This window comes from Salvelinus namaycush, chromosome 19, assembly GCF_016432855.1.
Source record: "Salvelinus namaycush isolate Seneca chromosome 19, SaNama_1.0, whole genome shotgun sequence".
Taxonomy (NCBI): domain Eukaryota; kingdom Metazoa; phylum Chordata; class Actinopteri; order Salmoniformes; family Salmonidae; genus Salvelinus; species Salvelinus namaycush.
The window spans coordinates 25,375,184-25,402,415 of record NC_052325.1 but is presented as its reverse complement, the minus strand read 5'-3'; the positions used below and the strand labels follow the sequence as shown (position 1 = coordinate 25,402,415).

The 27,232-nt window shown below is 47.1% G+C and overlaps 1 protein-coding gene across 1 annotated transcript in view; it reads right to left on the bottom strand.

The window, feature by feature from the left end:
* Positions 1-27,232, bottom strand: part of epha3 (eph receptor A3) — a 134,849-nt gene that overhangs the window by 6,319 nt on the left and 101,298 nt on the right. Inside the window, exons 11-15 of the mRNA XM_039014696.1 lie at positions 25,599-25,784; positions 17,040-17,101; positions 15,892-16,101; positions 13,836-13,985; positions 12,529-12,722 (exon numbers count right to left, since the gene is read on the bottom strand). Coding sequence (XP_038870624.1) covers positions 12,529-12,722; positions 13,836-13,985; positions 15,892-16,101; positions 17,040-17,101; positions 25,599-25,784 — 802 coding nt within the window. The remainder of the gene's footprint in view (positions 1-12,528; positions 12,723-13,835; positions 13,986-15,891; positions 16,102-17,039; positions 17,102-25,598; positions 25,785-27,232) is intronic.

Here is a 27,232-nt window from a genome sequence, read left to right as displayed (position 1 = left end):
GCCATGGGCATCATGCATTTGTGGGTAATTGTCTATGTCTAAGTGTTTAGAGTCAGCACTTATGTTTGAATAGCTTCACGGTCGTCTGTTTTGTTGTTTATTTAGTTTGTATAGTGTTCGTTTCGTTTTCGTCTTCTTTCTGAAATAAAGAAGATGTACTTTCCACACGCTGCATTTTGGTCCTCACTCTCTCCCATTGACGATCGTGACAGAATTACCCACCAATGCGGGATCAAGCAGCGTGATAAGCGGCAACAGGAGCAGCGCAAGGAGGAATGGCAATGGGAGCGTAATCTGGACTACACTACGTGGGAGGAGATCGACAGGTGGGCGATCGACCCAGGGCGAGTGCCGGAGCCCGCCTGGGATTCTCTGGCGCATTGCGAGGAGGGATACCGGCGAATGGAGGCAGCACGACGACGCGGTAGGAAGCCTGTGAGTCAGCCCAAAAAATTTCTTGGGGGGGGGCTTAGAGGTAGTGGGCCGAGGGCAGGTAGGAGACCTGCGTCCACTTCCCAGGCTAACCGTGGAGAGCGGGAGTACGGGCGAACACCGTGTTACGCAGTAGAGCGCACGGTGTCTCCTGTACGTGTTCATAGCCCGGTGCGGGTTATTCCACCTCCCCGCACTGGTAGGGCTAGATTGGGCATTGAGCCAGGTGCCATGAAGCCGGCTCAACGCGTCTGGTCTCCAGTGCGTCTCCTCGGGCCAGCATACATGGCACCAGCCTTACGCATGGTGTCCCCGGTTCGCATGGTGTCCCCACCTCCCCGCCCCAGTCCAGTTCCACCAGTGCCTACACCACGCAACAGGCTTCCAGTGTGTCTCCAGAGCCCTGTTCCTCCTCCACGCACTCGCCCTATGGTGCGTGTCTCCAGCCCGGTACCACCAATTCCGGCACCACGCACCAAGCCTCCTGTGCGTCTCCAGAGTCCTATGCATCCTGTTGCTGCTCCCCGCACTAGCCCTGAGATGCGTGTCCCCAGCCCGGTACCACCAGTTCCGGCACCACGCACTAGGCCTAATGTGCGTCCCCAGGGTCCAGTATGCCCTGTTCCTTCTCCCCGCACTAGCCTGAAGGTACGTGTCCTTAGCCCGGTGCCTCCAGTTCCGGCACCACGCACCAGGCCTACAGTGCGCCTCATCCGGCCAGAGCCATCCGTCTGCCCAGTGCCATCTGAGCCATCCGTCTCCCCAGCGCCATCTGAGCCATCCGTCTCTTCAGCGCCATCTGAGCCATCCGTCTCCCCAGCGCCATCTGAGCCATCCGTCTCCCCAGCGCCATCTGAGCCATCCGTCTCCCCAGCACCATCTGAGCCATCCGTCTCCCCAGCGCCGTCTGAGCCATCCGTCTGCCCAGTGCCGTCTGAGCCATCCGTCTGTCCCGAGCCATTAGAGCCGCCCGTCTGTCCCGAGCCGTCAGAGCCGTTAGTCAGTCAGGAGCCGCTAGAGACATTCGTCAGTCAGGATCTGCCAGAGCCGCCAACCAGACAGGATCTGCCAGAGCCGCCAACCAGACAGGATCTGCCAGAGCCGCCAACCAGACAGGATCTGCCAGAGCCGCCAACCAGACAGGATCTGCCAGAGCCGCCAACCAGACAGGATCTGCCAGAGCCGCCAGCCAGCCATGAGCGTCCAGAGCCGCCAGCCAGCCATGAGCGTCCAGAGCCGTCAGCCAGCCATGAGCGTCCAGAGCCGTCAGCCAGCCATGAGCGTCCAGAGCCGTCAGCCAGCCATGAGCGTCCAGAGCCGTCAGCCAGCCATGAGCGTCCAGAGCCGTCAGCCAGCCATGAGCAGCCAGAGTCGCCAGCCAGCCATGAGCAGCCAGAGTCGCCAGCCAGCCATGAGCAGCCAGAGTCGCCAGCCAGCCATGAGCAGCCAGAGTCGCCAGCCAGCCATGAGCAGCCAGAGTCGCCAGCCAGCCATGAGCAGCCAGAGTCGCCAGCCAGCCATGAGCAGCCAGAGTCGCCAGCCAGCCATGAGCAGCCAGAGTCGCCAGCCAGCCATGATCTTCCGAAGCCGCCAGCCAGCCAGGATCTTCCAGAGCCGCCAGTCAGCCAGGATCTACCAGAGACACCGAAGCGGATATTGACAATGGTGGAGTGGGGGCCACGTCCCGCACCCGAGCCGCCGCCATATTAAGGCCCACCCCGGACCCTCCATTTATGTGTCAGGATTTGCGGCCGGAGTCCGCACCTTTTGGGGGGGGGTACTGTCACGCCCTGGCCTTAGTATTCTTTGTTTTCTTTTCTGGCGGCCACACACACACACACACACACACACACACACACACACACACACACACACACACACACACACACACACACACACACACACACACACACACACACACACGCGCGCTGGATTCTGCAAATCACATCAGGGACTGAAACTGTTATTATTGAGAAAACAAGCTCATAAAATAACATGCTGCAAAGACAGAACAGAGAAGGTTGTAAACCACATTTCCCCATGCACACACACACAGACACATAAAAACACACACACACACACACACACTCTGACACACATGCACCACGGGTCTCCCCTGTGGAGAGAAGGGACTACCCACAATCCTGTACTGTTGCAGAGTGTTATGGACAAGCTCTCCCAGTGAAAGCCACACACACAATTTAAGTCTGATGATTTCCAATGTGACTGCTTGCACTGTTTCTAGGTCATTACGTCAATCTAGCTCCAAACATGTATATGTTGGATGGGCTTTGAGACAAAGAAAAAGGAAACTGTAATGTATAGATTCAACATTTACGTTTTAGACATCTCTAACAATATTATTATTAACAAAACAAGCATAGATTTATGTATAATTACATTGTTATTTTCTGTAATAAAATATTAGAATTTCAACAATACTGCAGTCTTATCGGATTAGAATCTAAACCAAATCATTATCTAAACCAATCAAAATTCATGCTGTTCCATGAACAATAAATTATAGGATGAAAAGCATGGCTTGAGGCACTGTTCTGTAGAGATTTGAGTGACAGGAGAGAAGGAAGAGACAGGTTGAAGAGGAAGGGAGAGAGGGAAGAGAGAGGTAGAAGAGGAAGGGAGAGGAGGAAGAGAGAGAGGGAAGAGACAGGTAGAAGAGGAAGGGAGAGAGGGAAGAGAGAGAGGGAAGAGAGAGGTAGAAGAGGAAGGGACAGAGGGAAGAGAGAGGTAGAAGAGGAAGGGACAGAGGGAAGAGAGAGGTAGAAGAGGAAGGGACAGAGGGAAGAGAGAGGTAGAAGAGGAAGGGAGAGAGGGAAGAGAGAGGGGGAAGATAGAGGTAGAAGAGGAAGGGACAGAGGGAAGAGAGAGGTAGAAGAGGAAGGGACAGAGGGAAGAGAGAGGTAGAAGAGGAAGGGAGAGAGGGAAGAGAGAGGGGGAAGATAGAGGTAGAAGAGGAAGGGACAGAGGGAAGAGAGAGGTAGAAGAGGAAGGGAGAGGAGGAAGGGAGAGAGGGAAGAGACAGGTAGAAGAGGAAGGGAGAGGAGGAAGGGAGAGAGGGAAGAGACAGGTAGAAGAGGTAGGGAGAGAGGGAAGAGAGAGGTAAAGGAGGAAGGGAGAGAGGGAGTAGAGAGAGGTGGAAGAGGAAGGGAGAGGGAATAGAGAGAGGTGGAAGAGGAAAGGAGAGAGGGAAGAGGAAGAGAGAGGTGGAAGAGGAAGGGAGAGAGGGAGTAGAGAGAGGTGGAAGAGGAAGGGAAAGAGGGAAGAGGAAGAGAGATGTGGAAGAGGAAGAGAGAGGGAGTAGAGAGAGGTGGAAGAGGAAGGGAGAGAGGGAAGAGGAAGAGAGAGGTGGAAGAGGAAGAGAGAGGGAGTAGAGAGAGGTGGAAGAGGAAGGGAAAGAGGGAAGAGGAAGAGAGAGGTGGAAGAGGAAGAGAGAGGGAGTAGAGAGAGGTGGAAGAGGAAGGGAAAGAGGGAAGAGTGAGGTAGAATGAGAGTGAGGTAGAGAGGACTGTATCTGCGAGTCTGTCCTTAACCCTGACCATGTTTCCTCTGGCTGTTCATACAGACAGACGTCTGCTAAACCAACCAGTCAATAACTCCATACCAGGAGACTCTCCACATCTTCTGAGTCAACAACATTATGTTGTTTTGTATTGTGTTCAGTTGACACCAGGCAAAGCAGCTGTTGCTACAGTCATATCCAATCAACATCCAAATCAACAAGTCCACCTCCTCCCCATGAGGCAGGGTCAGGTTACTGTAGGTCAGACCAACTTAGGTCACATCAACAACAACCCTGACTCATACTAAACAATGATGGGTGTGTGTGTTGGAGCCATTCGGAATAATGACATGAATAGGTGTGTGTGTGTGTGTGTGTGTGTGTGTGTGTGTGTGTGTGTGTGTGTGTGTGTGTGTGTGTGTGTGTGTGTGTGTGTGTGTGTGTGTGTGTGTGTGTGTGTGTGTGTGTGTGTGTGTGTGTGTGTGTGTGTGTGTGTGTGTGTGTGCATGTGTGTACGCATGTGTGTGTATGTTTGTGAGTCAGAAAACCATAGCACCTGATCACACACAGCCTAGGCGATACAAGCCAACACCGGACAGGAAACCAGCTTGGTCCTGCCACTCCCATAGAGGGTGTATTTATAGTAGTCTAAATAAACTAATCAGAATAGCAGGAAGTCAAGTCCAACCTGAGGCTGAGTATTTTGGGTGGTGGAAAGGTTTAGAGTCTTAGTTAATGACAGATTTTTATATCACAGCAAGTGACACTGTATTTGGGGTGGTTTGGAGGTTTGTCTGTTATCTGTATTAGAGTGGCAGACTGACGTGCAGTACGCTACCTCTCAAGGGTGGGACAGGTAAGACCTACTGCTTATGGGACTACTAGCCTTATGCTTCCAGAATATGTTTGTTCCATGACAAGTTAACAAAGCAGTAAACAATATCCCATAGATGATTTCTGTCTGGAACACAACTAACCAGCCAGACAGCTCACCACAGGGAGAGCAAGGCCATGTCTGAGTGAGATCAAGAATGGGTGGAAGAGGATAGAGAAAGAAGTGGCAAAGGAAAGGGAGAGCTAAGAGACTGGTATGTGATTGAATCTCTTCCTGATCATCAGAGGCCTGTCTGACAGCTGAGAGCCAACTAGGAGGACAGGAGGGAAGAGAGGAGAGAGGGATAGAGGGAGGGGAGGAGGAAAAGAGGGAGCCTCTTCTTCTCATCTCTCTCTCACACACCCACACAGCTCCCTGATTACACCATCCAGGCATGGATGAGGAGACTATTGATCTGCAGAGTTCTCTCCCCTGCCTCCAGAGCAGTCAGCGTGTCAGTGTAGAGGTAAACTATAGATGACCTTGTCTTCCCTCTGTAGGATTCTGTTTGTTTACTTTATTCTTTATTTTTAACTGCGCTTGGTGAAGTCTCATGACGGACCAACAGGCAGAGAGAACGAGGGATGAGAAAAGATGAGAGGGAAGTAAAAGAACATGCTTGTTGTCAGGGAGAGGAGTTGGTATCGTAAACCCCTGTGTACGCATCATCACATCTTACAGAGACAGGATTCAGAAAAAGGAGAATTCTTCACATGATGGAAAACAATCGGGAGGTGAGAAAGAAAAGTACAATACCACCGTCCCTGTCTTTTCTTCCTCCCTCTTGTTCTTTTCGTTCTCTCCTTTTCTGTCTGTTTTCCACTCTGAAAGACCACTGCTGTGTAGTATCATGTTTTTAGGGCTCTCAGGGGAGCAGAGGGAGAGATGGAGAGGGGGGAGAAGAAGAGAAGGAGAGATGGAGAGGGGGAGAAGAAGAGAGGGAAGAGAGGGGGAGAAGAAGAGAGGGGGAAAAGGAGAGAGGGGGATAAGTTGACATCTGGGCAGCTTGGTGAAGAAGTGTAGAAGTGAGGAATGCAGCTCTCACTGTGAGGGGAACTGAAATGGCTCTGCTGGGTCTCTCTACCCTCCACCCCTCCACTCCTCCCTCCATCTGCCTTTCCCCGTTTCCCTCTTCACTCATCCCCTTTTCCCCACACCTCCCTTTCCCCATTGGCCCCTCTCTACAGCTACTGTACCCCTCTAAGCCCATACTCATCAACCCCAACTTCAAACCCCTCTTATTTTCACTCATCACTTCCGTTCACTACCAATTTTTCAATTTTACTTAACCTTTCTTTTACCAGGTAGGTCAATTAAAAACACATTTTTAATTCTCATCTCTTGGACAGCCTGTATTCAAGCCTTCTCGACACTTGCCCTTGGACTGTTAGGGTACACCTGCCCTAAGATTCTCTCACTTCCACCCCACAGACTCAAACTCTAACCCCAGGTCCCTCTCCCCCAGGCCCCCAGACAGTGCACTCTAACCCCAGGTCCCTCTCCCCCAGGCCCCCAGACAGTATACTCTAACCCCAGGTCCCCTCTCCCTCAGGCCCCCAGACAGTGCACTCCGGCCCCAGGCTTTGATCTGGGCCTGTGGGGGATGGGCTGTCCATTAGCCAGGGCAGCCCAGAGACAGATGAGGTGTGGGAGCCCGAACACAGCTGCTCCTGCGGTGCCCCCCCCCCCCCCCCCGCACACACACACACACACTTGCACTAATCGCCATAAATCGTCTCCCCTCCCCCCTCCCACCTCTCTCGCCCAGCACTCAGCCCTGTGTTAAAAGCCAATCAGAAAAATTACATGCAAACTCCCAGGGACCCATTTTCACTTTCTTAACAAATCATTAGTCAACATTATGAGTTCCGAGGTCTCCATAATACCAGGACCGTCTGTTCCACCAACCCACTGCCCCATCGCCTCCCCCCTCTACCCCACCCCTGTTCCAGCTATAGCTCCAGTCCTCCCTCCTCCCTGCTCCCTCTCTGCCTGCCCAAGGCCACTCTACACCAGCGCCTCAGTCCCCTGGACCTCCCCAGTGGTCAAAACAAAGAGATGGAAACACAGAATGATAAGAGATGAGTATTAGGTGTATTAGTATGTACTGTAGAGAGAGTGAGTGAGAGAAAAGAGGAAAATCAGGACGTGTGGCAGTTTAGGGAGAGAAAGAGGGAGAGAGCTAGTCTGAGGCCTAACCAGTAACTACACAGGTTACAGTTGAAGTGAGATCATAACATCATGTGCACACAGGAAGCAGGAAGTGTTTGTTTATGACAGCCTCTGTCAGGCCCATGTTACTACCAACTGGGTCCATACACAAACAGGTTCAGGCCCATGTTGAAAATATAAAGATAATACTACACTCCCCTATAGGGGTCAGCCCATACAAAATAAATGCTCTCCCCTGTAGACCTCTGTAGACCTCTGCACATAATACAAACAGCTCTCCCCTATAGGCCTATACACTACTATCATGGCCTAACACATTCACAGAAGTGGAGGAACACCTTCTATGAGGCCCCTATTTCAATATCGGGTTGATATCTTGAGAGATTCAATATGTGGTTTCTATATATTTGATAGATCCAGTAATGTCTTGCTCCTTGGTTGGAGGGCGAGGTAGAGACAGTATCAGTAATATTGTAATAGGCCAGCAGAGGGGGGAGCATGTGACAGAGGCAGAGACAGTATCAGTCAGTGGATGCTCCTCAGAAGAGGAAGGGGAGGACCAACCTCCTCAGTGAAATTTCATTAAAAAAAAAAAAAATACATTGAAAAGGTTGTCCTGTTTCGATACAACTAGACTAAATATATTCATATGTCACCAAATAATTTATTAAAACTCACTGTTTTAAAATGAAGGTCTATAGTAACTTCAACAGCACTCTCTGGGGTAGCACCATGGTGTACCATGGTGACAGCTAGCTTGTGTCCTCCTCTGGGTACATTGACTTCAATACAAAACCTAGGATGCTTGTAGGACTCAGCCCCTTCCATAGACATACATGGTAATTATGACCACTTCCAGAGGACAACCTCCAACCAATCAAAGCTTTTGCAGTATGAACTGACAAGTTGTCCATCCAATCATAGGATTAGGATCAGAGAATAAATGTGTGTTGTATTGGGGATGCGCCACCGAGCATTATGGGGCATTCAATGCGTTGAGAAGCTTGGTGAGATTATTGGATGGAGGCTGAGAAGTGATAGTTGAGCATTTTATTTTATATTGTAGCGACCTGCACAGACAGCTGTGTGTTATGTGTTAGGCTATTAGTTGGTTGTGTTGTACTTACCAGTACCCAGTGTTCGCGGGGTCCGACATGCCAATCAACCTGCTATCTGCCAATCACGAGAATGCCTGGAATGTTCTGATGCCGGGCATCCTGGCGGTTGGCAGAGTGGCGTGGAGGAGGGTTGAGCAGGGGGATGGAGCATTGGAAGTTAAGACCAGGTTTAGCCTTTGTTCTCTCTCTTATGTCTGGCCTTCACAAGAGAAGGTCACGGTTGGCTTGTGGTTATCTTTCATTTATTTGGCGTGGGCTACGGCCAAACAGTAGCCTGTGTAAAGTTGGGTTAATAAACCGTCAATTCGTAAACTCAATTCGTAAACCCCATCCTCTGTCTGGACAATTGTTATTTTATGATCTAGTCAGGTCATTACAATATTATTCAATTCAAATGAGTTTCCTCAAATTACAGGAGACAGAGGAGGTAGATTATTGTGTCCAGTTATTGAAATAAATTGCACTTTGCCTTGCTAACTTCAGTAGCAAGTAGCAGTAGCTAGCTAGCTAGCAGCTCAAGTGCGCAGTTTTCGCCGCCAATGTTACCGTAAATGTTGTTGACTTTTTGTTTAAGAACCCCTTTAATTCTCTGGGGTACACGGAAAAGGTGCAAATTAAAACCGAGGGTCGACCTCTGACCTCTGCCTGAGATCATTTTCATGAAGAAGGAGGAAAAGGTGAGGGCTTCAATACCACCTGGTATCAAAAGTATAGCTGGTTAACAGGGAGCCTTTCATCAGGCCGCCTGTATTGCTGGCCTTGCCTGCTTTTTGGAAGGTCTGAGCCTCATGCAAAAGGGGGGTACAGTGACCTGAAGAACATTGATCATTCAGCTAAACGGAAAAACAAAAGCAGAGAGCCCACATCAAATTGAAGCTTTTAGGGAAAAAGCAGTATTGATCATGACGAAGGTCTGCGTATTCAAACTGCGCAACACAACGAGAAAGTTAGAAGAAACAGGGATGTTCTCAAGCGGCATATCAACACCACTGCGTTTTTGGGCAAGAATTGGCTTTAGAGGACACAACGAGAGGGAAAGTTCCGCTAACAAGAGCAACTACAAGGAGCTTGCAGCGGTAATTGCACGTTACGATGCTTTACTTGCTGAACTTATGGAACTTTCGACTGTCTTTTCTGGGATGTCAAAATCAATTCAGAATGATTTGATAGATTCCATCGCATCATCCATTAGAAGTTAGATTAAAGAGAGAGGTTGACCCAGCGCATTTTTTACGCTCGCACTCAGGTAGGCTTTCCACTTTCCTCTGGTATTTATTTAGCAAAGAACACAATCCCTCCGGACAGACACAAGCAGAAACTCATTACATAAATGTTGCAGCAGCCTGGGCTACACCTAAACATTAGAGATCTGACATGCTGTATGGGATGAAAACGAGACTATTTTTCAGTCTGATCAACTGTAGGCTACTAATAAGAGCAGCTTCATACTACCCATGCGCCCTGTCCATCTGGTCAGGGTAAACTAATTGGTAACGTTATGTATTTATAGTCCATTTGTGTGTCAGGAGAAAATGTGAAGGTGATCAAATTGAGTTTATATTCAAAGTTGGGCTGGCTATGCTGCCTATACGTTTTCAATCAAAAATGATTAATTGGAATTAATCAATCCACATAATAGGATGACAGATGTGAGTTAATGTTTTATAAGGCCTACAGTTGCATAGGCCTGCATGATGCAGACATGCATAAAGCTGAGCCCTGTGAGTTCTATTGTCTATCACTTTATCTGTGTCTGGGTAGTAGAAACCCCCCTCCTAGTCTAGTCTAAATATAATTCATATGAGCAAGTATAAGGTTTCTGCAGTTTGACAGGGTGTTCATCCCCCCCAGGGCCAGGAGTTTTCTCAGGAGTTTTTTAAAACCATGTGACCTGATTTGGAAAAACTGGTCCCATCATAAACCTTTTTAAAACTGATGAATCACTGTCATACCTTATAGGGTCCAGAGTTTTCCTGGTTAGATTAACAGATAAGGAAAAACTCTGGACCCCAGGGGGTAAAAATTGCCCCACCGCTCTGGGACCTATGGTGCCACCAGTCTGACCGCTCTGGGACCTATGGTGCCACCAGTCTGACTGCTCTGGGACCTATGGAGCCACCAGTCTGACCGCTTTGGGACCTATGGTGCCACCAGTCTGACCGCTCTGGAACCTATGGTGCCACCAGTCTGACCGCTCTGGGACCTATGGTGCCACCAGTCTGACCGCTCTGGGACCTATGGTGCCACCAGTCTGACCGCTCTGGGACCTATGGTGCCACCAGTCTGACCGCTCTGGGACCTATGGTGCCACCAGTCTGACCGCTCTGGGACCTATGGTGCCACCAGTCTGACCGCTCTGGGACCTATGGTGGCACCAGTCTGACCGCTCTGGGACCTATGGTGCCACCAGTCTGACCGCTCTGGGACCTATGGTGGCACCAGTCTGACCGCTCTGGGACCTATGGTGTCACCAGTCTGACCGCTCTGGGACCTATGGTGGCACCAGTCTGACCGCTCTGGGACCTATGGTGCCACCAGTCTGACCGCTCTGGGACCTATGGTGGCACCAGTCTGACCGCTCTGGGACCTATGGTGCCACCAGTCTGACCGCTCTGGGACCTATGGTGCCACCAGTCTGACCGCTCTGGGACCTATGGTGCCACCAGTCTGACCACTCTGGGACCTATGGTGGCACCAGTCTGCTTGCAGTTGTCAGTTATCATCAGGTATGTGGATGATCAGGGCTTTATTCAGGAACGTTTCTTGGGCTACTTTGATGTGTCAAGTGGGCGAGACGCGCAGTCTGTGTTTGACTTTGTGAATTTTGAGATGTCTGAGTTTAACTTAATGGAGAAACTTGTAGTTCATACCTACAATGGCGCAGCTGTAATGGAATGTATCTGCTATTTGTATTTACAGTTAAGTCTCCTCCTGACTGTAGAGTCAATCACATACACAAACACATTATTACATATCATGATTTTACTCCTTGCTTGGACTAACTCATTCTTAGCATTCTTAGTCTAACTGTGTAGTGTGTTTTTTGTCTTCCCAGTCAAATCCTGTCCTGCACTGACGTCAAGCCTCTGAACATACCCTCATTCAATCACTGCTGTGATCCCTTTCCAACACTGTGTAAGGAGCGCTCTTAATCCCATTCCCCATAATATTGTACTATAAATGTCTTTATTAAATACTTTAGGTTAAAATAATTATTCTTTGAAGATTTTTGAAAGCCACTTTGTGGTCTTCGTGCGTTCCGCTCCTACACCGTGGGTCCCCCATCCTCCTCATTTCTCACTTTGTGGTCTTCGTGCGTTCCGCTCCTATACCGTGGGTCCCCCATGCTCCTCATTTCTCACTTTGTGGTCTTCGTGCGTTCCGCTCCTACACCGTGGGTCCCCCATCCTCCTCATTTCTCACTTTGTGGTCTTCGTGCGTTCCGCTCCTATACCGTGGGTCCCCCATCCTCCTCATTTCTCACTTTGTGGTCTTCGTGCGTTCCGCTCCTATACCGTGGGTCCCCCATCCTCCTCATTTCTCACTTTGTGGTCTTCGTGCGTTCCGCTCCTACACCGTGGGTCCCCCATCCTCCTCATTTCTCACTTTGTGGTCTTCGTGCGTTCCGCTCCTACACCGTGGGTCCCCCATCCTCCTCATTTCTCACTTTGTGATCTTCGTGCGTTCCGCGCCTACACCGTGGGTCCCCCATCCTCCTCATTTCTCACTTTGTGGTCTTCGTGCGTTCCGCGCCTACACCGTGGGTCCCCCATCCTCCTCATTTCTCACTTTGTGGTCTTCGTGCGTTCCGCGCCTACACCGTGGGTCCCCCATCCTCCTCATTTTTCAAGTCACCGGTAATATTGTAATAGGCCAGCAGAGGGGGAGTGTCTGACAGAAAGCGAGAGAAGGAAACACTAAAAGCGAGGGAGGGATAAACGTGTCCCAGGGTGGAGGACAGTGTTTCCTGTCGCTGCTGTCACTAACGAGCATGATGTGCCGTGACCCATAATGCCTTGGGAGATGTGTGGGGAACAGATATGTCTGGTGTCCATCCGTGTTGAGCCAGGTGCGTGGGAGAGGAGCAGAGAAAGACGTCACCTTGTCTAACGCTTTATTAATACTACCGCGTACAGATAGCTGTTCAGTTAAGATCTGTATAGTACCTGGATGAGATGTTGGCTGCCAGGGTTAGATTCAGAGGTCAGGGTTGAGAGCTTGAAGGTTAAATGTAGATGTGTATAGTACCTGGATGAGATGTTGGCTGCCAGGGTTAGATTCAGAGGTCAGGGTTGAGAGCTTGAAGGTTAAATGTAGATGTGTATAGTACCTGGATGAGATGTTGGCTGCCAGGGTTAGATTCAGAGGTCAGGGTTGAGAGGTTGAAGGTTAAATGTAGATGTGTATAGTACCTGGATGAGGTGTTGGCTGTGATCTTCAGGCTCCCAGGGTTGCGTATGAGTTTATCCAGGATGCTGACGATCTGTTCAAACTTGGGTCTGTTGTTCCTCTCCTTCTGCCAGCAGTCCAACATCAGCTGGTACAGAGCTGCAGGACAGTCCATAGGAGGAGGCAGTCTGTAGCCCTCATCCACCGCTTTGATCACCTGGAGGGAGGGAAAGAGAGAGAGAGACACCAAATAATACATGCAGAGCAGAATTAGGCCGATACCCGCTAATGATCAAAATCCAGAAAAGAGACGATAAATTCTACAACCACTTTAAAGGAAGCGATTCCTAAACCTTCCATAACAAAGCCATCACCTACAGAGAGATGAACCTGGAAAAGAGTCCCCTAAGCAAGCTAGTCACCTGTTCACAAACACAAACAGACCCCACAGAGCCCCAGGACAGCAACACAATAGACCCAACCAAATCATGAGAAAATAAAAATTAATTACTTGACACATTGGAAATAATTAACAAAAAAACAGAGCAAACTAGAATGCTATTTGTCCCTAAACAGAGAGTACACAGTGGCAGAATACCTGACCACTGTGACTGACCCAAACTTAAGGAAAGCTTTGACTATGCATAGACTCAGTGAGCATAGCCTTGCTATTGAGAAAGGCCGACAAAAGGCAGACCTGGCTCTCAGGAGAAGACAGGCTATCTGCACACTGCCCACAAAATGAGGTGGAAACTGAGCTGCACTTCCTAACCTCCTGCCAAATGTATGACCATATTAGAGACACATATTTCCCTCAGATTACAAGACCCACAAAGAATTTGAAAACAAATCTAATTTTGATAAACTCCCATATCTAATGGGTGAAATATCACAGTGTGCAATCACAGCAGCAAGATGTGTGACCTGTTTCCACAAGAAAAGGGCAACCAGTGAAGAACAAACACTATTGTAAATACAAAACATATTGACTTTAACTATTTGCACATTGTTCCAACACTATTTAGACATAATATGACATTTAAAATGTCTTTATTCTTATGGAACTTTTGTGAGAATAATGTTTATTTCACTTTAGTTTAATATCTATTTCACTTGCTTTGGCAATGTAAACATATGTTTCCATGCCAATAAAGCCAATAAATGCCAATAAATCCCTCTCAGGTGACAATGCTGTATTTCTGTGTGTATATGTATTTCTGGTTCAGACCATCAGGCTTCAGACTCAGTCTTCCACCTGGCCGCTCTACGCATCATTTCCTCTCTTAGCAGGAAGTTCATTAGGTCACCCTGGCGACGGTTGCATACTCACGTCCTGATTGGACATCTCCCAGTAAGGCCGCTCCCCGTATGACATCACTTCCCAGAGCACGATACCGTAGCTCCAGGCATCGCTGGCCGAGGTGAACTTCCTGTAGGAGATGGCCTCTGGAGCTGTCCACCTGATAGGGATCTTACCTCCCTGAGAGAGAGAGAGAGAGAGAGAGAGAGAGAGAGAGAGAGAGAGAGGAGAGAGAGAGAGAGAGAGAGGAGAGAGAGAGAGAGAGAGAGAGAGAGAGAGAGAGAGAGAGAGAGAGAGAGAGAGAGAGAGAGAGAGAGAGAGAGAGAGAGAGAGAGAGAAATCACAATGAAAGTATTTCAACACCCATGCCCAGTCATCACATTTCTATTTATTCACAAACTCATCAAATAGTGAAAGCGATATGTATGTAACTGTCATTCTATTGATGATGTACATTCATGATTTCAGGATTTGTTTTAGGTTACGTTTCACATGGACGTGGATATAAAGAGAGAGAAGGAGAGAGAGGAAGGACAAAGATAGAGGTTTAGGTTGTGTCCTCAGCCTCCAGAACTACACGGGCTTGTTCCATTTGTTTCATCGCCGCTGTGTTTCTTCCTGGGGGAGAGGGAAAAGGCAATATAGGTAGAGAGAGAGGGGAATAGAGGTAGAGAGGGAGCCTGTGTGCTGACCCTGTGTTTCTCCTGCTCAGTGTCTACACTCAGGGGGCTGCTGGACTTACTCAAGGCTTGGCCTGCGTCAGGCCAGTGGAGGAGAGGAAAAGAAAAGAGCAGAGAGAAGAAAAGAGGAGAGGAGCCAAAGCTAACGGACCTCCTGGCCAAGTCACACAACTCCTGGCCAGCTCTCTCTAAACACAAAGCCCTCAGAAAACAAACCACTTCTTCCCTCACACAGGCACGCAGGAGCACACACATATGCACACACACACACATTCACATGCAAGCACGCAAACACACACACACAAATAAATCCACTTCTGCTCCCTTGAATCCCTGGTGAGTGTACATAAACACAGCCAGCCTCATGAAAAGAAGGATTATACCTATAATGACGGTAGAGTATGACACCAGTGAGACACAGACAGACAGGAGGGGGCTCATGGAACAGCAGAGTGGTCTGACAGAAGAGGGAGGAAGAAAGAACGGCCTGCAGGGTCTGATACATTCATGTGACCGTTGAGTGGATGAGAACTCAGCTCTATTACTAGTGACACACTAGGGGAAGTCAATTAGCATATTTTAGGGAGTGAGTTTATGGGAGTGAAGTAATAGCTCTTTGAGTGTTTATTTAACATGGGGGTCTGAAGCTGTTATTACACAGAGTTTAGAGCCCTACATACTAATGTTAGGCCACAAGGTGACCACACACACAGTATTTTATATAGATGGTGATAGGTTGGATAAACTAGGCTCAAAGGCCTCTTGATGTTGCTTATCTAGTATGTTTGTCATTCCTTTCCCATGATCCTTCAGGAGAACACAAACAAAAGGCTTATTGTGAATTCATGTTAGCGTTATCTCACCCAGCTTTTATTTATGTACTGCTACCTCGCTCTGCACTGCTGCAAGGTCAGGAGTTTGTGTATGTGTGTATGTGTATGTATGTGACATATGAGGTGATTTGTCTCATGGACAGCATGTATTCAGTGATAGGGCTGGCAAGGGGGAGATAGATCAACAGAAAGAAGGGAGGGTGAGAGAGAGAGGGAGACAATGCCCTTCTGTAGAAACCTGAGACATAGGTCAGTCAGTTCAGCTTTGTCTGACAGTGATAACCTTTCTCTCTGACCACAGCAATGTGTCCACTCACTATTAGGCACCAGAGTTATGGAAATAGGTTGTTCTTACATGACATGAGTTTTTTTTAAATCTAGTTCTGTTCTTGTCTATTAATGTTCTGTATTATGTCATGTTTCATGTTTTGTGTGGACCCCAGGAAGAGTAGCTGCTGCTTTTGCAACAGCTAATGGGGATCCTAATAAAATACCAAATAGTATCCTGTCTCTGTCAGAAACAACTATTAAACCCATCGTATGTCATTGATAAACCCGACCACCATGTCTTACCCGTGTGGTGTAAGCAGCCTCGGGGTCGTCCTCCAGGACTCTGGACAGGCCGAAGTCAGACACCTTACACACCAGGTTGCTGTTCACCAGGATATTACGAGCGGCCAGGTCTCTGTGGACGTAACCCATGTCAGACAGGTACCTCATGCCCGACGCGATGCCACGCAGCATGCCCACCAACTGGATACCAGTAAACTGGGCATCATGTTTCTAGAAGGGGGAGGCAGAGGAGGAAGAGGGGGTGATGGGAGAGGAGGGGAGGGAGAGAAAGAGAGCAAAAGAGAGACAGAGACAGAATCAGTCACAGGTGGAATGTCATACCTCTAAAAACAGATGCCACTGGATTGAAAAATAGAATGAATATGACCTTTCTGTTTTTAAGAAATACAGCGGAACATTCATATATCAACATCCAAACCAATTACATTAACCTTTTAGATCACCTCTGACTTTAACTTGCTAATTTCAAGGTGAATTGTACAATCTCACAACCATATAGGCCTGACAACATTATGCCAGAGCCTTTGACCAAATAGATGGTGTTTTCCCGGGCACTATATAAAGCCCAGAGCACCTGGTAGAGACAAGCAGAGTCGGATCAAAGCTGCTACAGTCATATAGTCATAACACAAACATGAGGTACAGTAATGTGGTGTGGAGGAGAGGGATGACTGTGTGTGTGTGTGTGTGTGTGTGTGTGTGTGTGTGTGTGTGTGTGTGTGTGTGTGTGTGTGTGTGTGTGTGTGTGTGTGTGTGTGTGTGTGTGTGTGTGTGTGTGTGTGTGTGTGTGTGTGTGTGTGTGTTGTATGACAGTTCTCAGTGATAAAAGCCAGGCCACTCTACAACCAGAGGAAATAGCTGGGGAAGGTTGCAATTACTCCATTTTCCATCTGAAGGGATGCTGTGCAGACACACAGGCACATGTGGAAAACTGCTAAAACGGGACCTACACACACACACTCCTGTCTGCTCATGTTGATTAAATGTTGTTCTGACGTTGGTTTGATGTTTTGCTTTGGCTAATTTCAGTAAGCCAGAGTTTCTGGTTAGTTCGAGTGGAATGCATGGCATAACTCCATAGGCCAACGTAGAAAGAATTAAGGTAGTGTGAAGATAATTAATTTAGCTGTGTAATATTGTAAACTCACTTTCAGAAAGCTGTCCAAGGATCCATTCTCCATGTATTCAGTCACTATCATCACAGGTTTACCTGGAGAGAAGAGACAAACTACCAGATTAGAGAATAATTCAGATTTGGCAAAACACATGCGCACACACACACACACACACACACACACACACACACACACACACACACACACACACACACACACACACACACACACACACACACACACACACACACACACACACACACACACGCACCGACACACACACACACACACCACACAGGCACACGCACACACACGCACCGACACACACACACACTGGGTTCAGCAGTACTTCCTCCAGGCAGGATGAAAGGGCCCATGCAGGGCTGAGTGTACAGGTCCACTGGGTCACCTGTCAGAGTGGGACATCTTTATTCCAGCATCAGTAGAGAGTTACTATAAAACGGTAGTGTTATCATCTGGTTCTGATTCACTAGACCAGAGCAGATCACACCAGAGCAAACCAGACAAGAGCAAGGTTTAAAACAGATAGAAACGAGGGGGGAAATTACTTTAAATCAGCCGTAGTCAAATGAACAGCACTGGTGTCATGACAGGTATGACGTTAAATCAGCCGTAGTCAAATGTACAGCACCGGTGTCACGACAGGTATGACTTTAAATCAGTCGTAGTCAAATGAACAGCACCGGTGTCACGACAGGTATGACTTTAAATCAGCCGTAGTCAAATGAACAGCACCGGTGTCACGACAGGTATGACTTTAAATCAGCCGTAGTCAAATGAACAGCACCGGTGTCACGACAGGTATGACTTTAAATCAGCCGTAGTCAAATGAACAGCACCGGTGTCACGACAGGTATGACTTTAAATCAGCCGTAGTCAAATGAACAGCACCGGTGTCACGACAGGTATGACTTTAAATCAGCCGTAGTCAAATGAACAGCACCGGTGTCATGACAGGTATGACTTTAAAACAGCCGTAGTCAAATGAACAGCACCGGTGTCACGACAGGTATGACTTTAAATCAGCCATAGTCAAATGAACAGCACTGGTGTCATGACAGGTATGACGTTAAATCAGCCGTAGTCAAATGTACAGCACCGGTGTCACGACAGGTATGACTTTAAATCAGTCGTAGTCAAATGAACAGCACCGGTGTCACGACAGGTATGACTTTAAATCAGCCGTAGTCAAATGAACAGCACCGGTGTCACGACAGGTATGACTTTAAATCAGCCGTAGTCAAATGAACAGCACCGGTGTCACGACAGGTATGACTTTAAATCAGCCGTAGTCAAATGAACAGCACCGGTGTCACGACAGGTATGACTTTAAATCAGCCGTAGTCAAATGAACAGCACCGGTGTCATGACAGGTATGACTTTAAAACAGCCGTAGTCAAATGAACAGCACCGGTGTCACGACAGGTATGACTTTAAATCAGCCATAGTCAAATGAACAGCACCGGTGTCACGACAGGTATGACTTTAAATCAGCCGTAGTCAAATGAACAGCACCGGTGTCATGACAGGTATGACTTTAAATCAGCCGTAGTCAAATGAACAGCACCGGTGTCACGACAGGTATGACTTTAAATCAGCCGTAGTCAAATGAACAGCACCGGTGTCACGACAGGTATGACTTTAAATCAGCCGTAGTCAAATGAACAGCACCGGTGTCACGACAGGTATGACGTTAAATCAGCCGTAGTCAAATGAACAGCACCGGTGTCACGACAGGTATGACTTTAAATCAGCCGTAGTCAAATGAACAGCACCGGTGTCACGACAGGTATGACTTTAAATCAGTCATAGTCAAATGAACAGCACCGGTGTCATGACAGGTATGACTTTAAAACAGCCGTAGTCAAATGAACAACACCGGTGTCACGACAGGTATGACTTTAAATCAGTCGTAGTCAAATGAACAGCACTGGTGTCATGAAAGGTGTGTGTCAGATGGAAATGTGTTCCCCTTTTCCCCGTTTCATCCCTCCCTCCCTCGCTCTCTCTTTTGCTTTCTCACTCTCTCTCTCCATCTATCGCTCTCCTGCACTCTCCCCATCCCTCTCTCCATCTCTCTCCATCCCCCTCTCCCTCTCTCTGTCAGGCACATTGTAAATGTATCAAAGTAAAATTACACATCTGGCAACGCAGAACTCATGTCCAGATCTGTCAGAGGTAGGGGATGATGGAACCTGCTGTAAAAAGAAACACATTTATAACCCTCGTTGGAAAAATAAACTTCAATTAATAAAACTGGCTCCCTCACAAACTGCTTGCAATTTAATGGTGCGTAAAACAAGGCTAGGTGTGGTCAGAGCAGTGGTTGAACCTTACCACAACCAGCACCTTTCAATTACTTGATTCTTTTTTTTTTTCATTTAACCTTTATTTAACCAGGTAAGCCAGTTGAGAACAAGTTCTCATTTACAACTGCGACCTGGCTAAGATAAAGCAAAGCAGTGCGACACATACAACAACACAGAGTTAGACATGGAATAAACAAACGTTCAGTCAAAAACACAATAGAAAAGTCTATATACAGTGTGTGCAAATGAGGTAAGATTAGGAAGGTAAGGCAATAAATAGGCCGTGGTGGCGAAGTAATTCCAAATTAGCAATAAACACTGGAGTGATAGATGTGCAGAAGATGAATGTGCAAGTAGAGATACTGGGGTGCAAAGGAGAAAGAAAAAAAACAATATGGGGATGAGGTAGTTGGATGGGCTATTTACAGAGGGGCTATGTACAGGTGCAATGATCTGTAAGCTGCTCTGACAGCTGATGCTGTTTTTGCAATTCGTTCCAGTCATTGGCAGCAGAGAACTGGAAGGAAAGGCGGACAAAGGAGGAATTGAAATATACGGGTGGGTGCTGCTATGGTGACCAGTGAGCTGAGATAGCTAGCAAAGACTTATAGATGACCTGGAGCCAGTGGGTTTGGCGATGAATATGAAGCGAGGGCCAGCCAACGAGAGCATACAGATCGCAGTGGTGGGTGGTATATGGGGCTTTGGTGACAAAACGGATGGCACTGATAGACTGCATCCAATTTGCTGAGTAGAGTGTTGGAGGCTATTTTGTAAATGACATCGCCGAAGTCAAGGATTGGTAGGATAGTCAGTTTTACGAGGGTACGTTTGATGGGCTATTTACAGAGGGGCTATGTACAGGTGCAATGATCTGTAAGCTGCTCTGACAGCTGATGCTGTTTTTGCAATTCGTTCCATGAGTGAAGGATGCTTTGTTGCGAAATAGGATGCCGATTCTAGATATAATTTTGGAATGGAGATGCTTAATGTGAGTCTGGAAGGAGAGTTTACAGTCTAACCAGACACAAACCTTGGAACTGTAAAATTAAAGTGAGCGCAAACAGATTTTTCATTACATCTCAAGCGCTAGATCTAGATTTCACAGTGTAGTGATAAGGGTCTGACTAACTGACAGTCCAACCTGTAACTCGTCTAGAAATAACAGCACCTCCATTAACATAAGAAACACTGCTGGCACAAACACAGTCGTAGACATCGTTAAACACCCCCCTCTAAAAGACCCTGATGGATTTGCCAAACACCCCCCTCTATAGAAAGTTGTGATGGATTGGCTCATTCACCTCACAGGACAGCCTATATAGTTTCAGATAAAACAGACTCCCTAAACCTCCTCCGCTTTTTATTGTCACGTTCCTGACCTTATTTCCTTTGTTTAGTCTTTGTTTAGTTGGTCAGGACGTGAGCTGGATGGGTATATTCTATGTTTTGTGTCTCATTGGTTTAGGTGTGTCTGATTGGCCTGATATGGTTCTCAATCAGAGGCAGGTGTTTTACGTTGTCTCTGATTGGGAACCATATTTAGGTAGGCTGTGTTCACTGTTTGTTTGTGGGTGATTGTTCTTGTTCATTGCGTTCTTTGGTTTCACTAGGTTCACATGTTCAGGTCTGATTCAGCATTGTTGGTTTCATTCTGTTTATTGTTTTGTTCGTGTTTATAAGTGTTCCAATAAATATGGAAACGTACCACGCTGCGATTTGGTCCTCCTCTCTTCCACCTAACGACGAGCGTTACATCCCCTCTCTGTGTGTGTGTGTGTGTATGTGTATGTGTGTGTGTGTGTGTGTGTGTGTGTGTGTGTGTGTGTGTGTGTGTGCGTGCGTGCGTGCGTGCGTGCGTGCGTGCGTGCGTGCGTGCGTGCGTGCGTGCGTGTGTGTGTGTGTCAGGGTTTCCTTTAGGAAAATGTGGCTCCGGACATTTGACCGGCAGCATTTTAATTTATTAGACATTTGAGAAATTGACCGGACCCATAGGCATTGGGTGTGTAAACTGATTAGGGCGTCCACCCACGGTGCTCAGAATGGCAGAAATCACATTTAGATGATGGTAACTCATACAGAACATGCAAGTCGAGGATGCAACGATGTGCGGCCCTTCTTACTGAATTCAGATGTGCACTTTGAAGATGTTTGAATAACTGTCCACATTTACTTTTCCTCATCAACAAGACCAGTAACCAACAGCAACATCACTAGCCTGTCAATCTACTATCCCCCATAGTAGAAAAGTTAAACCTATCCTATTGGTCAGCTTGTCGAGAAAGAAATAGCCTATTCCAAACAGACTCTGGGACAGTTGTGGGACAATAGATCCCAAATTCATACAACCAGTAGACCTAGGTTACATCTTTTTTTCTTTCTCCAAAGCAATGAGTCTGATCGAACAGATCAAAATATTTCGCTTAAAATGTTGATAAACAATTTTTTCTTCACATTATAAGCGCAGCAATAAGCACAACGCACACATTTTCGTTCCATAATGCAATTAATGGGAAAACACCGTTGCCAAAGTGTGAGCGGTTTCATGTGACAGAGATGAAAATATCCGTTAGAAATGTAGAAAGAGGGGAGATCTAATTAACCAATAACGCACAAGTGGGTGTGGTATATGGTCAATATACCACAGCTAAGAGCTGTTCTTATACATGATGCACCGCTGTAAGGACTACCGTTGTAAGGACTGACGCCGGAGATGAGAAGCAGGTAGGGGGTGTTGAACATTTAATGCAGAACAGACAGGTAACAGGACAGGAACAGCGTCAGCACACGGGTAACCAAGGACATATGACAACCAATGCAGAAGCAGGGAACAGAGCGGGAACCAGACAGATATAGGGAAGGTAATAACAGAGGTGATTGAGTCCAGGTGAGTCCAATAAATTGCTGATGCACGTGACGGGGGGAAGGCAGGTGTGCGCAATGCTGGGGAGCCTGGCGCCCTCGAGCGCCAGGGGGGAAGAGCGGGAGCATGCGTGACAAACGTAGTGTGCCTGGATACAACCTTTAGCTGTGGTATATTGACCATATACCACAAACCAAAGAAAGGTTTTGTCACACCCGTGGTATACGTTCTGATATACCATGGCTGTCAGCCAATCAGTATTCATGCCTCATAATATGCAATAAAATTTTCATTTGCTGTTTGAGATGCTGTCTGGCTCTTGCACTGTCTGGACAATTTTCTGCTCAAAGGCTCTGTATCTGTATGCTGTACGTTTGTGATAAATAATATGCATAACGAATATACTGTACACACGCACCAATTTAATTCCACAAAATTATGCAAATTAACCCATAGACCGATAAGCATGACCAGTCAAATGTATTTCCATCGACTGGTATTTCCATCAATTAATAGACTAAAAAGCATTATATCACAATGGGGTTTTTTCTTCTTCTGTCGGCGCCATTTTTATTTATCGGCTTTTAACTTTTTTTATCAGCCAAAAGTCGGCTATTACCAATGCATGCGTATGTGTGTGTGTGCGGTGCAGCCAAAAGCAGCAGAAAGCTTAATGAGGTGTGAAAGTCTCTGGATTATTAAGAATTAACAGGACTGGGTTAATAAATCACCCTAGAGCACAGACAGGACCGTGTGTGTGTGTGTGTGTGAGTGTGTGTCAGTCTGTTCTCGCATGCCAACCAAACCCCTAAGAGCCTGCTATCAATCATAGAGTACCCCTCCAACACACAGACACAAACACATGCACGCACACACACACACGTTACTATGCTCTCCCCTCATTCTATCCTAAAAACAGAAAGAAACAAAGAATAATTTGCAATTAAGCCTGGCATTATTCACCAGCAGGGCTTTAATAGTCAGAGTGATGGAAGATGTATTCGACAAATAGAATCCCTATATGATTGAAAAAACAAAAGGGCAATTTTGCATTCCTCTCCGGGTTCTATGTACAGCCAGAAGAATGGGAAACTGAGTGGGTTTTCACTGACTTTGCTGAGTAACTGTGGTCCTGTCATAATGCTAAGAGATAATAGTTTTCACACGGCACAGTGTTTTTATCTAAACCGTCAACTAGAATACACAGGATTTCCTTTTTACCTTTTAGTCTGTTTTTCAGGAGAACTTAGATTCCATGGCCACAAACCTTTAGAGAAAATATGTGCAAGAGCCATATCAGAAGCATTATGTATATTAAGAACTTCCGTAGAACTTCTTCTGGTAAACATATCATTTTTACATGTCATTATCGACATTGTATAATAGGGCTGCACAATTAAATGTAATTCACATTGAAATCACATTATTTACATGTTCAATATCCATATGGTAGAAATCTACACTGAGTGTACCAAACATTAGGAACACCTTCCTAATATTGAGTTGCACCCCCTTTTGCTCTCAGAACAGCCTCAATTTATTGGGACATGAACTCTACAAGGTGTTGAAAGCATTCCACAGGGATGCTGTGCATGTTGACTCCAATGCTTCCCACAGTTGTGTCAAGTTGGCTGGATGTCCTTTGAGTGGTGGACCAGACTTTTTCTATTGTGTTCTAACTGTACGTTTGTTTATTCCATGTGTAACTCTGTGTTGTTGTTTGTGTCGCACTGCTTTGCTTTATCTTGGCCAGGTTGCAGTTGTAAATGAGAACTTGTTCTCAACTGGCCTACCTGGTTAAATAAAGGTGAAATAAAATTAAAAAATAAAAGATTCTTGATACACACAGGAAACTGTTAAGCGTGAAAAACCCAGCAGCGTCGCAGTTCTTTTCACACTCAAACTGTTGCGCCAGGCACCTACTACCACACCCTGTTCAAAAGCACATAAATATTTTGTCTTGCCCATTCACCCTCTGAATGGCACACACACAATCCATGTCTCAATTGTCTCAAGGCTTAAAAATCCTTCTTTAACCTGTTTCCTCCCCTTCATCTACACTGTTCGAAGTGACGAGTGTTATCAATAAGGGATTATAGCTTTCACCTGGATTCACCTTCACTCAGTATATATCGCATGCAATATTTTGAATTGCCACTGAGTGAAATGTCAATTTTTATAGTTTACTCTGTTTGCGTCTCTCCGTTTGTCGTCTCTCTCCCTCTCTACTCTTGCAGCTGCTCAAATGCAGTCAACGGATTGTTTCAAAGAAGAACAATGCTGCTTTCCACTTTGCTTTTAAATCATTATTTTAATATTCCTACAGTTCACCCAAGTGTTTTGTATATCACAAATCAATTTGCAATTGCAATATTTGGTAAAAACAAAACGCAATTCGATTTTTGGCCCATATCGTCCAGCCCTATCGTATAATTATTTTCAACTACTGTATATTATGATTCAGAAATCCATGGCTGGGCTACAACTGATATGAAACATCATTAAAACAGATCTGTTCTGGCCTGCTGGTCAAGTTGACCAGAGCTGGCTAACCTCTGTAAAGTTTTACTGTGAGTTTTACAAGCCTGCTTGTTCCTTTAAACTGATCAGTTCATCTGCTGTAGAGCGATCAGAGGGAGAGATTTTATAGGTTTAACTCTTCAGTATAACGACATTGCCAGAACAGCAGTATTATGTGTGTGTGTATGTGTGTGTGTGTGTGTGTGTGTGTGTGTGTGTGTGTGTGTGTGTGTGTGTGTGTGTGTGTGTGTGGGTGTGTGTGTGTGTGTGTGTGTGTGTGTGTGTGTGTGTGTGTGTGTGTGTGTGTGTGTGTGTGTGTGTGTGTGTGTGTGTGTGTGTGTGTGTGTGTGTTTTATGTGTGTGTGTGTGTGTGTGTGTGTGTGTGTGTGTGTGTGTGTGTGTGTGTGTGTGTGTGTGTGTGTGTGTGTGTGTGTGTGTGTACGTGCGCACATGCATCAGGCCAGAGTGAGTTAACAGGCGGAGAGTGCAGTGAGGTGGAGACTGACTCTGATTGTGGACCAGAGGTCAAAGTAATTATTTCACCATTTTTTGAGTAATTACCTTTAAGAGGCTGAGAATGTGTGAGTGTGTGAGAATATCTTTGTTAAGGAGCCTCGGGAGGGAGGGTGAGATTCAAGCCAATAGAACTCAATAAAAATGGATTCTCTTGTAAAGGTGTAGCCAGTTTCATAGAATTGTTCAGTGTATAACCAACAACACATTCTGTCCAAGGTTTTCTTATGGGCAGGATTCTTTAGGCTCCATCTGGCCAGGCATAACATACTTCATACATACATAAATATCACGCCAATATTTAATGAGTGATACGTTTGTTTTTCTCTCATTCTTATTGTATAGTAAGATATGGTCTGTACGTACTCTTGGTGACCACTCCCTCCAGCCTGATGATGTTTGGATGGTCAAACTGTCCCATGATTGACGCCTCGGACAGGAAGTCCCGCCTCTGTTTGTCGGTGTATCCTGCCTTCAGCGTCTTGATTGCCACACAGATCTCCTTCTTACTGGGCAGACGCAGACGACCGCTGCACACCTCCCCAAACTCACCTAAACACACAAACATACACACACAGAGCGTTAATAACACACACATGCACTGTCACCAAGGACCTGAGGCACTGACACCAAGGACCTGAGGCACTGACACCAAGGACCTGAGGCACTGTCACCAAGGACCTGAGGCACTGTCACCAAGGACTTGAGGCACTGTCACCAAGGACCTGAGGCACTGTCACCAAGGACCTGAGGCACTGTCACCAAGGACCTGATGCACTGTCACCAAGGACCTGAGGCACTGTCACCAAGGACCTGATGCACTGTCACCAAGGACCTGGGGCACTGTCACCCAAGACCTGAGGCACTGTCACCAAGGACCTGAGGCACTGTCACCAAGGACCTGAGGCACTGTCACCAAGGACCTGAGGCACTGTCACCAAGGACCTGATGCACTGTCACCAAGGACCTGAGGAACTGTCACCAAGGACCTGAGGCACTGTCACCAAGGACCTGAGGCACTGTCACCAAGGACCCGAGGCACTGTCACCAAGGACCTGAGGCACTGTCACCAAGGACCTGATGCACTGTCACCAAGGACCTGAGGAACTGTCACCAAGGACCTGAGGCACTGTCACCAAGGACCTGAGGCACTGTCACCAAGGACCTGAGGCACTGTCACCAAGGACCTGAGGAACTGTCACCAAGGACCTGAGGCACTGTCACCAAGGACCTGAGGCACTGTCACCAAGGACCTGAGGCACTGTCACCAAGGACCTGAGGCACTGTCACCAAGGACCTGATGCACTGTCACCAAGGACCTGAGGAACTGTCACCAAGGACCTGAGGCACTGTCACCAAGGACCCGAGGCACTGTCACCAAGGACCTGAGGCACTGTCACCAAGGACCTGATGCACTGTCACCAAGGACCTGAGGAACTGTCACCAAGGACCTGAGGCACTGTCACCAAGGACCTGAGGCACTGTCACCAAGGACCTGAGGAACTGTCACCAAGGACCTGAGGCACTGTCACCAAGGACCTGAGGCACTGTCACCAAGGACCTGAGGCACTGTCACCAAGGACCTGAGGCACTGTCACCAAGGACCTGATGCACTGTCACCAAGGACCTGAGGAACTGTCACCAAGGACCTGAGGCACTGTCACCAGTATCATTCCAGCATAGTGAGGACATGTACAGTATCATTCCAGCATAGTGAGGACATGTACAGTATCATTCCAGCATAGTGAGACATGTACAGTATCATTCCAGCATAGTGAGGACATGTACAGTATCATTCCAGCATAGTGAGGACATGTACAGTATCATTCCAGCATAGTGAGGACATGTACAGTATCATTCCAGCATAGTGAGACATGTACAGTATCATTCCAGCATAGTGAGGACATGTACAGTATCATTCCAGCATAGTGAGACATATACAGTATCATTCCAGCATAGTGAGACATGTACAGTATCATTCCAGCATAGTGAGACATATA